Here is a 15,836-nt window from a genome sequence, read left to right as displayed (position 1 = left end):
GACATAATTTTTCATAATTGTTAGAATATGATTAGTTCAAATTCAATGAACATTACATAATTGTTATTTGAACATTGATTGAGTCCGGCGATTTGGACACAGCTTGAATTAATTCTATCTGTAGAGAGGACTAGTATCCTACATATTAATTTGATGAAAAATATTCGTCTATGAAGTGGATTACACACGGTTCTTTTAGTAGAATACTACTGACCGTTGACCAACCAATCTCCTTCAAAATAATAATGATAGCCTAATCATTGAACTACTCCAAATAATTATATCCACCTGAGAAATTGACCAGTACGGTATCACTTCTAGGTTCTAGCAATATGCTATTGATGGTAATAAATGTACTTATAGTACCGGTATTATTGGTTGAGACTTGAAATTACGAAGGACGATTTTTAATTTTCACGTTTTGAGAAAAAATCTGATTTAGTGCCGGTTGCACAACAGCCGGTTAAATTTTAACCGTGATTAATTTCACAAGAACCAATCGGAGAAGCCGTCTTTTCAAAAACACCTTCTCTGATTGGTTCTTGTGAAATTAATCACGGTTAAAATTTAACCGGCTGTTGTGCAACCGGTTCTAAGCGTGTCAAAAGATACATGTCTTATGTAAGCCCTCCTATCTACCAGTTTATTGTTTTTGATATCACCTCATTGGAATATTTCAAATTTTCCCATTTTTTCTTCTCATCTAACTTCTTTTCATAGATAGTTCTTGTTCACCATAACCATTTGGTATCACACAAAGGCTTCGGAAATTATAAACATCCACGATCTTTTTCTGCAAGTTTGCAGAGTATATACTTTTCCTGAATTGAAAACACAACAGGGAATTTATTCAAGGCTGTGCATGATAATGGAGTCAAAATTATTATAATTATTACTGTCGGAGTTTTTTTGGTTGACTGCAACACTGACAATAAATTCCTGGAAAATCAAATAAATTTATTACATTCCTTAAAAATTCCATGGAATCGTTTCGGTTGGAGTTTCCCCATTTGCTTGAATGGACGTCATGACGTCACATCTTTCGCTCTTAGAATACAGAATGCATACAGTCTGGTAATGATGATGAGAGTTTTATTATTTTTGTGACCAAACAAACATGCAAACGTTGACTCATGCTATCTCCAACATAGATGAAGATTCAATAATGATTCTATAACTCATGCTATATAGGCTATATATCCTAGCCACAAACTGAAGAGCTCCATAGTTACACAGGTTTCATAGTAGTATATAAAGCTCTAATGGTATCTCCGTCACTATACTAATTCGCCACATGCGCGCGCAACCTAATGATAAAAAACTGGATTTGCAATAGGATTGCACGATTTCAGTCTCAACATCAACATCGCAAGTTCAGTGTCTTGACCTAGTGGATTCGATTAATACCAGCTAGAGAGTTGGGAATGCCGCCCGCTTTAATAACAGAGCAGAGAGAATAGAATACTCGGATATTAGTTTTTCTCTGGTAGCAGTCATATAGAGTCAGTGTGTATCAGCAACAGAAATGTCTCAGATTGTACTTTGTTTGAGTTTATGTATTCTGTGTTTACTAACTGTTTGTAGTGAATCCAGTGCGAATGACGGCTATGAAGTACCGCCCGCAATTATTTATCCATTGAAACCGCGCGGATTACAAGTTTCCATACCAGGTATGTTATGTAACAAATGCACATAAATTAAAGCTCCATCAAGTAATAAAATCGGGGATATTCATTGCAAATTTGAAATTGATATACTACTACAAATACTAACATGAAGTCCACTCTGATATAAAATATCAGATTATTTTGCCACAAATTATTGATTGTGAGATATATAAGAGTTCTGTAAAGTGATCTACATGATAGATGAAAAAAGCAGTTTTCCCTGATAAATTAATACACTTTAATTGTTTCACAAACAAAAATAAATTATATGAGAAAGTAGTAAAATTGGGCATATTTATTGAAAATTTGAAATCATTATACGATTTGTTACAAATACTAAAATAAAGCCCACACTGATATAAAAGATCGGATTATTTTGCCACACATTATTATTGAATGAGATACTTATAAAAGTTCTGCAAATTGAGCTACATGATACTGATGTACAAGAAGCAATTTTTCTTTAATAATAATCAATACTCTAGTTATATTACTTCAAGATAAAAAATGAGAAAGTGATAAGATTGGGCATATTTATTGAATATTGAAATCAATATACTATCTGCTACAAATACTAAAATAAAGCCTACACTAATATGACAGATCAGAATATTTCGCCACACATTGAATGAGAGATAATATAAAAGTTGATAAGTTCTGTGAAGTGATTTACATGATAATGTACAAGAAGCAATTTTTTCTCCAATAAATCAATAGCCTACTCTATTTACCAACTTCACTTAAAAAAAAAAGAGAAACAACACTGAAGTGAGACTACTTCTAAGAGTAATCTATTGCAGTACTGTATCGTGAACCTGAATATAGTAGTCTATATATATATGCTACCGCTACCTTGTTATAATTCAAGAAACCTTAAATGAGTTAATGATGGAGATTATGAATTGAAAATAAATAACTAATGACTAGACATTGAAATGATGCGTTAATGATTGATAATTATTATCATGGGCAATGAAAGACCACATTCCAGTAAAGCCTACATATATTTATTGTTTTTTTTTTGACATGCAAATAAAGATTCCGCAACTATGAGATGATTTGAGATAAACAGAATAAATAATGGAGATAATGAAGTATTTGCAGTATCTACATTTATGTTGTAGCCTAAATAAAAAAAAAACGCTAGCAATAAGTTGACTTTCAATTTTCGCAAAATTCAATTAAGAGAATTGTGAAAACAAAAAAGATAAATAGAAACAAAACAAGAAATGTAATCACATATCTCATACAATAATAATGGAATAACAATGCAGCTCAGTTGGAGGTAATATTGATGAATGTGAAAGCTGGTAGTCATCAGCTCGCCTTTAATTCTGTTCTTCTCCATATAATATTGCATTTATTTACCCAAATATATTTATTTCCCTCAGGATAATTTATAATATATCACACGGTGATAAAATAATTACATTGTAATTCCGTATTTTTTATGTGAGTTTCTTCGAAATGAAGGCTTAAATATGTAAAGAAAAAATACTATGAAAAATATGAATGAGAAAAAAATATATTATATGGTAACGTACTATGAATTAATTGGTGTAACATAATTTTGGTAATCCCATAAAAGAGTTTCATTCAATTTATTCCTTTTCAATAATCCATTTCAACAACCACGGCCTATTTCTCGGAATCGCCCGACTTTCTTCTTCAAACAACGCCATGTTCACTGGAAGAACGAAATATGTTCAAATCGAATTCAAATTCTTGATCAGCTTTTATCATTTTTCAACACAGATTACGAAGGTGTCACTCTATTCGCATTCCACGGAAAAGTCAATGAAGATTTCGAGCACGGCAGAGAGGCCGGTCAAATGTCAGTTGATGTCCTGAGGAAACGGAACGGATACTGGACCTACACAAATCGGTCAATTCGACTGAAGAAAGGTGACATCGTCTACTACTGGCTGTATGTCATAAAGAATGGCTTGGGCTACGAGAGATTATTTCAAAGCTTTGAAGTAAAAGGTGAGTTGAATCGCTTGAAGAGTATACATCCAAAAATAGTTACGCACAATATTTGCTTCTCATAAAAGGTGAGTTGAACCCTTGAAGAATATACATCCAAAAATAGTTACGCACAATATTTGCTTCTCATAACATTTTTTTCAGTGCATTCGTTCATGAGAAATCAAAATAGAATTTATCAACTTTGGTGTACAGTAGTTCAGACACTGTGTTACTTGTAAATATTTGAAAAAAAACACTTACTTTTCTTAGAGTATTGAGGAGTGTTATTGGAGTCTTATTCTATCTATTCTACTGTATATATGAGGAGTATTATTCTATCTTGGAGTGTTATTTCTCAATACTCCAAGAAAAGTAAGTGTTATTTCAAATATTTACAAGTAACACAGTGTCTGAACTACACCAAAGTTATTATGTAGTAATGTCGTCATGGAAAGCAATATCAAGAATTTATCAATTTCGAAATTTGACTATGAATTATACTTGAAAACAACTAATAATTATTCATTATTCAAGGCTATTGGTAATGTCATGACAAAGTAAGTTTTAAACCCATGGAGAAAAAAATGTTTAAACCGCCTTGAACTATGAGCTATTCACACGCATATTTTATGTATAAACTAAGTTTATATTAAATTTTATATTTTAAATACATTTCTGTCCAAATTCAATTTGAACTGATAATTAACATAAAACTTATAATGATGAAATTGCAGAGGTGAAATAGACTCACCCGCCCCCCAAAAATTAGAAAAAGTTTAAGCTTCTACCCCCCCCCCCATATACAAAACAATTTATTTAGACACTTTTGGGACCCCCAAGAATCGATTTCGAGCCCCCTCTCCAAAGCGTCCAAGCCCCCTCCCCTGCGGGCACCCCTGATGATTGTCGGTAGTAATGCTAATGGAAGTATTGATAATAAGATATGGTTGCAGATTAAAGGATATGTTATTATGATGATACCTTGACTCGTTTGGTTTCTGAGCCTTGAAGTGGTGTCAAAGCAAACTGAAAGTTGTTGCTAAAAGGTGGTTAAAAAGTTTCAATCTCCAAGAAAAGTAAAGAGAGCATATTATTAGAGTGAACCTACCATGAACTGAACGATTCCAAATTAAATCATTACTTAAATGAAATGAAGAGTCAGGGTATATAATGTTTTCTATTCACAAATTCTAATGATATCAATTGTGAACAGATCAAGAATTAATAAGGGAGAAACAATTTTCATTTTAGTTTACAATAAATCACTGATTAACAAAAATTATTACTTTCAAACAACGATGAAAATCATTAGTAAATAATCGAGTTAGTTGATTTCTGGCATTATTTTTGTAAAAAATATTGATGGACGTTGTTTGAGAGTATAAATATTCATCTGAAAAAAGTTGATAGATGACAACAGTATTTTATGAGTATGTTGGAATAGTTTTTTTTATAGAACTGTAGAGATGATTCATGTAAGCTGCAATAAAATAAAAGTGATTATGGTACTTCCACATGGCCAGTGATTCACACGATAGCCAGTAATTCATTTGAAAAGCAATTAAAGATATGAACTCTGTACTCATAAATTAGTATGAATATTTCTTGTGATTGGTATTATTAGTGAAAAGAAATGTTCAACTAAAACAAAGGAGCAAAGAGATATAATTGTACTTGTAACAACTATAAAATACTTCTTCAGCTTTTCATGTTAGCTCCAAATTATATTTCAAATGTACATTAACTCTGACCTCTTGTTTCGTTGATATTGTGTGGAATAATTTATTTCATACTGTGTGACAATTTTTATTGCATTCATAAAATTCAATGTTTCATATTCTTAGGCTGAATTATCTTGATACAAGTATCATGTACGGGCTCAGTATATTATATACTTGTAGTGACCAACAAAATATTCAAAAATGTTTCTAGATTACAATCAATCAATTTATTGAAATACAAACCACATGCAAAACAAATACAACACCACTATAATAAGAAAACTACAATAGAAAATACATGTCTGAATGGTGTGGTGTAATAGAATGATTTTTTTTATTAGATGACATGACAAAGTTTGAACAATAATATGTCCACTCTACCACTTCACTATGAAACAGTAATGGAAAAAGAAAGGATGGAAATATCCCCATGTAATGATAGGAAGGAAAAGGGTGAGAACAGCAAGAAGTGAAAATATGTAAAAAAACAATGGTTTCCTTGTGGAAAAACAAGAAGAAAATAAATAAAAAACAAATATTTCTCTTTAAATCAATTTAAACAACATGAAAGATTATACACGTTAAATAAATGCTTCACAAACTGGGTGATCAATATAAGCTAATCTAGTTCTCATAATCTAATGAGTCACATTAAAGATTAGAATGTATAAGGAGATTTCAACCAACTATAGTGATTTTAACTATGAAACAGTAATGTAAAAAAAGGATGGAAATATCCTCATGTAATAATAGGAAGGAAAAGGTGAGAACAGCAAGAAGTGAAAATATGTAAAAAACAAGGGTTTCCTTGTGGAAAAACAAGAAGAAAATAAATAAAAAAATCAAAGATTTCTCTCTAAAACAATTTAAACAACACGTTAAATAAGTGATTCACAACTGAGTGATCAATATAAGCTGCTAATCTAGTTCTCATAATCTAATTATTCACATTCAAGATTAGAATGTATAAGGAGATTTCAACCAACTAGTGATTTTCAGCCCATTGATTGATTTTGATAGATGGGTTTGTTGTTATGCGTTAATGTGAAAAAAGTGTTATCGGATGGGCACGTTAAACTGTCGTCGATCCCGGCTGAAGTATGGACAGTCGTAATGATCATTGACGGCTCAAATGATATTCACAACTACATCCTCGCATAAAATCAGTATATTTTCCCTTAGCTACCAGAATTTATAAAAAATCCCGAAAATAATAAAATAAGCCATCTCAAGCAAATAGTCAACAAATGGAAATAGTGTGAATCATGAGGAGAATTACATAGTAATGTCAATTTATTCTGATCGATAGAGCTCGAGTGGTGTGATAAGATCGCAAGTATACAATAATATTAAAAATTAATATATAAAAATGAAAATAAAACATAGAAATAGGGAAGTTCAAATGAATTTATACGAAATTTAATGTGTACGGTGTGTTGAGGGGTTTTGAGTCTGTCTGGGATGTCTCTTTTAGGATTAATTTCTTGTAGTATCCTAATACCATTAACTATTATCAATTTATGTCTGTAAGAAATACATCTTGTAATTAATAATTAATATTGCTCTGTTTCTTTTGTTTTGATAATATGTTATTGTTTAATGCTTATTATTGGTTGAAATTGTTTTGTTTTTCAATTTTATTGTATCATTGTCATATCTATCACTGTAAATTTAAGTATATGTAAATGTAGAGAACTCGTTCCTCGCACACAGGCTTTGCCCATGTGAGGAACCTTCTTCAAGTGTTGTAAATGTATATTGTGTATTGTTTGTACTTTCTAAGAAAAAGAAGAATAAAGATAATTTCAATTTCAATTAATATATTAAGGCCAGGTGGGACCTTTCTGTAAGGGACTCCCCACCAACAAAAAGCTATTCGAATTTACAATTTCAATTTGATATGTTTCATTTTGTTTAGAATTCTACGAAGAGAAAGAAATTGTTCTACCGGGCCCAACAACTCCGATTCCTACAGAGAAGCCAGAATGTCAAACTGTCCCGTCAACAGTGACTCCTCCGATCCCAACTACCATTATTGATCCAATTCCAACTGATCTTCCAGAACTTCCAGAATCAATGCTCAGTCCTCCGACCTTAACAACAGCTCCCAATCCACCCCCGAATCCACAAATCACCAGCAGGCCGGAGGTAACCGATGATAAAATCTACTTTCCCACCAACCCTCCACGGAGGAAAACAACACTGATTGATAACAGAATTAAAGGGGAAGACAGTTGTTTCAAATCAATCACTACAGTTAGGGAGAAGGAAGTCTGCAGAGGTGCTCTGATATTCAGCTCAGATTTTTCAAACGGAATCGGACGCAACTGGACACATCAAATACACTTCAATAATGATGTGAGTAGTCACTACCGTAACGTACTATACAGATGAAAAGTCAAGTTATTCAATTAAAATAATAGCTAGGGCAGCTTATCAATATGAAGCTCACCTATTGTGACTGTTATAAATGACGTGGAAAAATGCATGTAGATAGATGTGAAACAGCCAATAAAAAATAAGATATTTGATAAACAGTAACTAAAATACTAGTGTTTTAAACAAAATATAATAACATAACTAGTGATTCTTTTTAATTAAGCATTATACCGGGTAATTCACAAAGGACTTTACAACTTTGAAAATTCATATAAATCTTATTAAACAAGGTACAGAGCTGGTTTTGATGTTGTTATGAAGGAAAACACTTCAAGTTTTTTTTTTAACTTGAACTAAAAATATCTTCTATGTGACTTCCGTTGGTTATCCTATAGACATCCCATTGATAGTCGATTTCTTCCCAGAAATCAGTGGATTGGCCGTAATGCGCCAATTGCATGGCCCTTTCGTTCCCCAGACCTAACACCGCTGGATTTTTTTCTCGTGGGGTTTCATAAAATATATTATATTATATTATGAAAGATATATCTCATATTATGGTGTAGGTACCTCCTTTGCCAGCCACTCTACCTGAACTTAGAGCAAGGATTTGCGCTGCTGTTGAGCAAGTTACACCTGAAATGCTAGTGCGAGTCTGGGAAGAAATCGACTATCGATGGGATGTCTGTAGGATAACCAACGAAAGTCACATAGAACATCTTTAGTTTAAGGTAAAAAAACTTGAAGTGTTTTCCTTTATAACAACACCAAAACCAGCTCTGTACCTTGTTTAATAAGATTTATATGAATTTTTAAAGTTGTAAAGTCCTTTTTTAATCATCCGGTATAATTAGCCTCTGCAAGATACTTTATCAAGCCAATGAATAATATACAATTCTCAATACATGGATGTCGTATTATGAACTCTGTATAAAGTTGATTATTGTCATTCAAATAAATGTAAAGTGATTCTTCTCCTCCAAATATTCTACTATACAGTTGATCTGCTGATAATATTCTTGACAGAGAGGTTTTGGACATGACTTGTTGAAAATGATCACGATAATAAAAAAGTTATTAATATTAATCTTAACTGGGCTCTGTTTCATGATTAATAGATAGTATTTCATGGATATTATGCATTGATTTCAATAGGGCTACTTGAAAATTTACTATGCAAAAATTTCAACACTTGATAGTGTGATAAAATACTCAAAACTGGGCGTGTCTCATACATAGATAGATAGATAATTGTCTTTATTCATCACACTTTGAATTAATAGTATGAGTGTAATTATTGCAAAATAAATAATATGGTATCAGTAATTCTATGTAATATTCCAATCATTTGAATATTAATTGTACATTTTATATGTATATTTTCACGTTTCACGTACGTGTATCTACAAACCGTTCATTTGAACGGTTCCATTCTGAGATACAATGGAGGCTTGCAAATTCTGTGAGAAAATTACAGTTCTTAGATAAAAAGGAAATAGAACAGTAGTTTATAAAATTAGACTATTATTATGATATTCATCAGAATCGTAGGACAATATATTGGTTTAGCCTACTAGATTTTTTAGAATTTAAAATTGGATGAAGCGTTTTAATTTGATAATATACTCATTTTCCATATCATATTATGTTTAGACCATGACAATCTTTTCTTTACTGTCCAAAGAGGTTTTGGAGATCATAATCAATTTTATTAATAATCTATTCAACCTCATGATTCTTATTCTGATTCTCTTTTGTCATTTATTTTTATTCATCAGTTCTATTATGATACCAAAGTTATAATTCAAAATATTTAACAGTGAGAATTTGAACTTCTGTATTTCAGAAATTTCAATGATGATTTTCAACTCTGATTATTAACTGACCTATCTATAATTTACAGGAAAGTGAATTTGTAGTGTTCGATAACAACCCATCAAACAGCTTCACTGAGTCAAATCAATTGATTATAAAGCCTACATTCCTGGACGATCATTATGGTGATGATTTTACACTGAAGGGGCCACTAGATCTTACCTCCAAGTAAGTAGTGTAATAAATTCACTTCATGAATTATGAAATGAGTTCATGGCTAATTAATTTTTCACATAACTAACAAGAATGATCATCCATCAGAATGCTTACACTGGTTATTAGTGAGTAGTTCAAGTGTTTATGCTGATGAGAAGTTCGGTATGATCTTATGTAGGCCTAATTATAAGCATGTATTGAATTGGAAGTAAAATAATTTATATTGTGACTTCGATTTCAAACTATTAACTAACATTACAAACTTAGTATTTAATAATGTAGGCTACATGGAAACTTAATTAATTTATAAAATTGAATTATAGTACCCCTCGAAAATAATAAAATAATAGATTAAGAATATATTTTTTTATTATTTTCAAAGGGTACTATAATTCTATTTTATAGATAAAAATAAGTATCCCTGATTTCATACATAATTTTATTTTATTATTTCTATTAAAACTCGTCACTAGGACTAACCATTAATTTTTTCTCTCATTTCTTATCCTAAAATATTAATTTTCATTGCTTAAGTCTTCCAGTAAAGCCTACAGTTGTAATCTAATATTTCACAATTTTCATTGCTTAAGTTTTCCAGTGAAGCCTACAGTTGTAATTTAATATTTCACTACTTCTACAACAAAAAAATGAATTAAATATTACTTATTTTTCTGTTACTGCTGGCCAATGCTCTTAGTTACGAGTTGATTATTTGTAATATTGAAAATAATTTTCTCTCAAGAAATTTGGAATACCGTATCAAATCAAATCAAATTGGTTTTTATTATCATGATTTCAGAGTACAAATACTCATATCATACAACAACGTTACATCTTCTGCAACCAAACAATCATAAATAAAACTTACAGTTGAACTGAAAAATTATCATTATAACTCGATCTAATTGCTATGATATCGTAGTTACAGAAAATACAACATTATAATTTAAAGAACTTCATGAAAACTCTCCATAAAGGCAAAGCCTGTGTGTGGAAGAGGGTCATGGCGATGATTGGCTAACGTCGGACTGTCCCCATACTTGCATCTATCACATTCTTGGGTAAACCAGGTATTAATATCAGAGAAAATTTGTAATTTAAAGGATTTTAAGTATAAGAGATGTAAACATTTAGAGTTAATTTTGGACTATATCATTACACGACATTCGCTTTATTTATACAATGAATGAATTATCACTTCTATATTATTGTCCTCCCAATCTCCTTTAACCAGTCATTAACATTTTTTTTATAAATATATTTGGATTTACCTTCGGTATTACGTAGATTTTCAGGCAGATTTCTATACAGAGTGTGTGCTATATAATAAGTATTTGTAGTGGAATGAGTTTTGACTAGCCTTGGAACTTGGACTCCTATTGCTTCTGACGAACGAGTTCGATAGCTGTGCTCAATTCAGATCATGAGAATTCTGTGACAAAATCTGTGTATTAATCTAGATTAAAAAGTTTTCTAAGAAATTAATCTAATTTTTCTGGCTTTATCGAAGAGGATTATACTGCTAATATCTACTAATGTGAAAATCTACATTGTGAAAATTATTGAAGACTAAAATTTTGTGAAGTGAACAACAAGACAACCTATCTTGGACTATGTGTAACCTTATCTAAATTTGGGAAAGTAATAGCACAAGGTTATCTTATTTATTTACTCCCATCATTTTAATGATTTACTTATTGTATGAATCAAAAAAGAATAAAAAAATCACAATTTTCAAATTTCCATTCATTTTCTTATTTCAGTAGTTTGAAATATTAAGATTTTAAGGATCAACTGATGAATAATTTGAGATCATTCATTTCCGATTGATATGATTGTAATAAAATTTGCCGGCTAATGAATTACAGGTGTACATCGCGAGAGCAGCTATGCGTGAAAGAGAGGACTTCATTCTCCATCCTTCCGCCGGTGATGTCAGCTAGACTCACAACCGAAGAACGCTTCTCATTCAAGTACGGAGTTGTGGAAATCAGAGCTAAACTGCCCAGTGGTGACTGGGTGATTCCCGGTGAGTCCCACAATTTCATTCATCATCTCGGTTTTAAAAACAATGGTGTAATATAGTATTCTATCTGTTAAAACAATAGAATATATATTTATAAAATAGTATTACAGTAGGCTACCCTTTTTTTGAAATTAACATGAAATAATATATTAAACACAAATTAAAACTATATTATTTTAAATTAATTAAAAAAAGTAATACAATACTGTTTTATAAATAAAAAAGTAGCCTTGATTACATAAAATTTTACAATAGGATATAATCCGTTTTGAACTGTTTTCGACGACACTACAGTATAATTTTTGAATATGAGTTATTAAAAACTAGTACTCACATGTGAAGCGCTTTCGGATTTATTGAATCCATTTTCAACACTCAAAATTCAAAAATTCCAAAAGCGCTCCACATGTGAGTACTAGTTTTTAATAACTAATATTCAAAAATTAGACTGTAGTGTCGTTGAAATTAGTTCAAAACTGATTATTATTTGCAGTTTGTCATGGCTAGTGCATAGTGGAATAATAATGAATAGGATATAGTTTAAAAACTATTTTCCTAACAATGATTTTTATTAACATTTTCAGCAATTCAGTCATGTCAGGAACTGGATTTTTATTCTGATATTAAAAAATAACTTGAAAAAGGTTTTTTTTTTTAAATTAAATAAATTTTCCTAGAATTGATATTCTGAGAAATTAAATATGTCATGAGATGGGCAATACTGGAGAATTATCCTCGTATATTTGAGAATTTATCCTCAAAATTTCATGAATTCATTTGCGTCCGAATTGGCAATGTATTTTTCAACATTTCAACATTAGACGCTTCTATCACAAAAATAAAACAAGATTTCTCTTAGAAGTTTATTCTATTTATGGAGCTTCATAGTACCCAAATCGGAATACTTTGAAAAATTTCACCAGTAAAAAGGTTCTCAAAAGCATGATGCATAGTCTCAAATTTACATATAATAAGTCAATCTAGCCTACAATAAATCTAATTAACTGATAACAGTGTATAAAACTAATAGGGTGAAATTCAAAATTAGTAACTCAGTTTTGTAATTGGATATGAATGATTTTTTTATGATTCGCAGAGTTATGGCTTCAACCTAAGAGCTTTCCCTACGGAGTTCCAAATGCTGGAAAAGTGATTCTGGCTAAATCGATTGGAAATACTGAACTCACGTTTGAAGAAGAATCGATCGGCAGTATTCTACTCACTAGTGGTCTTCAAGTCAAGGACAAAACTAAGACATTGAAGAAGTTGAAAGATACAGGATTATGGACTGACGAGTTTCATGTGTTTAAACTGGAGTGGACTGACAGTAAGTCGAGATAATAATTAGTTGTTTTCCAATCAAGCATTTTGATAGTGCCACTTGAATGTTTGATAATAGAGAATCACTACTTAGTAAGTACCCTTACTTAATTATAACTATATTTATTTATTCAATCATTTATTACATATTGTTCACAAATACTTGACTTAAGGAAAGCCACAATATTTTATTATTTATTGATTGATAGAATAAGTACATTATCAAAATGATAGTCTGGAGAATATTAATTGAGAAAAAAAGGTAACCTTGTGCTATTCCTCTCCCAAATTTAGATGAGGTTACACATAGTCCGAAATAGGTTAAGTCTTGCAAGTCTTGTAGTTGTTCACTTCACAAAATTATCAATCCTTAATTACTTTTACAACGTAGATTTTCAAATTTAAATGCTTCAAAACCAAACATAGAAGAAATATTTCACATTATTATCATTATAATAGGTAATATTCACATATTAAAGAAATAATTTTGCAGGACAAAAAACTCAATATTCTGAAAGCACAACTTATATTATGCAATTGGAAAGGCATATTTTCGTTTTAAAACTGGAAGTTTAATCAATGTATTGATGCATATTTTTAATTCATGTTGGCGGTATTTCATGTTTGTTCTCAACGTCTGTTACTATTTCAATTCAATATGGGAATGATAAATTTGGATTCTGTTAGTATCCTAGGCTATTCCAAAATTCACAGTACTCACACCAATAACACAACAATTTTTCTGTTCCTAGTCAATTTTTCACTTACACGTATATTGAATGTGACAATTTTTTTTCAATATCAGGGAAAATGAGTAGTCAATTTTTCACTTACACGTATATTAAATGTGACAATTCTTTCAATTTCAGGGAAAATGAGTTTCTACGTCGATGAACAACATCTGGGTGACTGGAATGGAACAAATCCTATTCTTCTCGAGGGTAACGGACCATTCTCCCCCTTTGACGAAGAAGTGAGTTGAATAAATAAATCAAATAAGTTAAATGTAGACAACTGAAATAAAATTTAGAATTTTCTCGTCCTCTCTTCCTGATATTAGCCTACCCTGAGGTGAGTAGGGAACAAAATAATAATTAAAATCCGTACAAAATTACTTCTGACTTGGAGAAATATGCGGCGCAGAGAAATGGAGGGAGATCAGCCAATTACAGTGATCAATAGAGTCATAGGTAGAAGCGCTGTTGCCAATTTGTCAGTCGTCTGAATGCTTTCAGACAGGAAACTTCGCATGTGTAGCATGAGCACATGAACAGTCACTAGAAGTTGGAGAGCGCTGGCCGCTTCAAAACGGCAAAATCGCGCTCCTGTATCCCTCCCGCTGTTTGCTTTTCTCTGCTGCGCATGTCCATCTCAAGTAAGAAGTAATTTTGTACAGAGTATAGGTACGGTACTTTAGAATCACTAGATAGAATTTCTAAGAATCTCATTAGTTTAGAAGCTTTTTGAACGTTTCAGTTTTATAAACAATTTGTTGAATAACTGAATAACACAGACCTGATTGTTTGAAAAGTTCAAATACTTAATAATACTCGTGCATGTTTCAGTTCTACATTTCACTTGGAATACATGCTGGAGGCTTTGGAGATATTCCTGATGGAGCTTTGAGCAAAGGTCGACTGAAGCCGTGGAAAAATTACGAAGTTAGGGTAAGTTAATTCAGCTTGAGATTTCTCTTGAATTAGTAGATCAAGTAGTCGTATTTATTCCTCTATATACGTATTTTAGACTTATATTTAGAGTATTCCATACTCCTATAATTGGGTAGATTTCCTACTATTAATACTACATAGTCTGTAGTGGTAGTCACTTAATCTATTTAGGACTGTGTAACCTTATCTAAATTTGGGAGAGGAATAGCACAATGTTACTTTATTTTTTATCTATCATTTTGATGATGTACTTATTTATTTATAATTTTTACAAAGTAGCACTGATTGGGAGAGAAAAACTAAGGACACTCCTTGTACCATTTTTCTCCCAAATTTAGATAACATTTTAAAAGTCTGAGATAGGGTTATGGTTTCACTTTTCTAAAATTTAGTCTATTTTCACTAAAAAAACGAAAACTAAGAATTTTAAATTTTGATGGTTAAAAACAGAATAAAAACCAAAATATCACAATATATTGTTCTTTTTCATACACTTATTGTATGAATCAATAGAGAATAAAGAATAATAGTAGTTTTCCTTGTGATTCTATTCAGAAATAACAATATGAGGACTATTTCTTAGAATAGGTAGGTACTTAAAAGTATAGCCTAGGTAGGCTCCTAATTTCACACATAAAATCATTCAGTAGACTCTTATAACGATATGAACATTAAGTACCTACAGAGAGAGCTTATTATTGCACTAATGCTATTAGAAGCTGCTTCATAATAGCAACGAATTCGTTACAGAAAAAAATATTTTTAGGTTCTGTTCAGTTGGAAAAATTAAATTTGATCACATAAATTAGAATTAGGAATTAATTCAAAATTTAGAAGGATTGGAATTTTCAAAAACTGCATTAATCTCAAACTTTAAATAACAAATTAAATTATTCCTCAAAAAATATTTTAAATTATTGAAAATTGTTTTTTTCAGAGGCTGAAGAAATTCTATGACGATATAAAATCCGGACAAATTTCATGGAGTGACCAGACAAAGATGCAAGTGGATTACGTGAAAGTTTGGGCATTATAAGAACTTTCATGAACAATG

At 31.1% G+C, this 15,836-nt stretch overlaps 1 protein-coding gene across 1 annotated transcript in view; it reads left to right on the top strand.

The window, feature by feature from the left end:
• LOC111064638 overlaps nucleotides 1–15,836 on the top strand; it is a 62,538-nt gene that overhangs the window by 18,678 nt on the left and 28,024 nt on the right. The window contains exons 10-18 of the mRNA XM_039429552.1: nucleotides 1,502–1,670; nucleotides 3,423–3,653; nucleotides 7,275–7,714; nucleotides 9,639–9,778; nucleotides 11,635–11,795; nucleotides 12,889–13,119; nucleotides 13,982–14,085; nucleotides 14,678–14,779; nucleotides 15,720–15,813. Of these exons, the coding sequence (XP_039285486.1) occupies nucleotides 1,502–1,670; nucleotides 3,423–3,653; nucleotides 7,275–7,714; nucleotides 9,639–9,778; nucleotides 11,635–11,795; nucleotides 12,889–13,119; nucleotides 13,982–14,085; nucleotides 14,678–14,779; nucleotides 15,720–15,813 (1,672 nt within the window). The remainder of the gene's footprint in view (nucleotides 1–1,501; nucleotides 1,671–3,422; nucleotides 3,654–7,274; nucleotides 7,715–9,638; nucleotides 9,779–11,634; nucleotides 11,796–12,888; nucleotides 13,120–13,981; nucleotides 14,086–14,677; nucleotides 14,780–15,719; nucleotides 15,814–15,836) is intronic.

The sequence above is a fragment of the Nilaparvata lugens genome, chromosome 5, assembly GCF_014356525.2.
Source record: "Nilaparvata lugens isolate BPH chromosome 5, ASM1435652v1, whole genome shotgun sequence".
NCBI lineage: Eukaryota > Metazoa > Arthropoda > Insecta > Hemiptera > Delphacidae > Nilaparvata > Nilaparvata lugens.
Note: the sequence above shows the minus strand (reverse complement) of the source record. Positions and strands in the feature narration are given on the sequence as shown.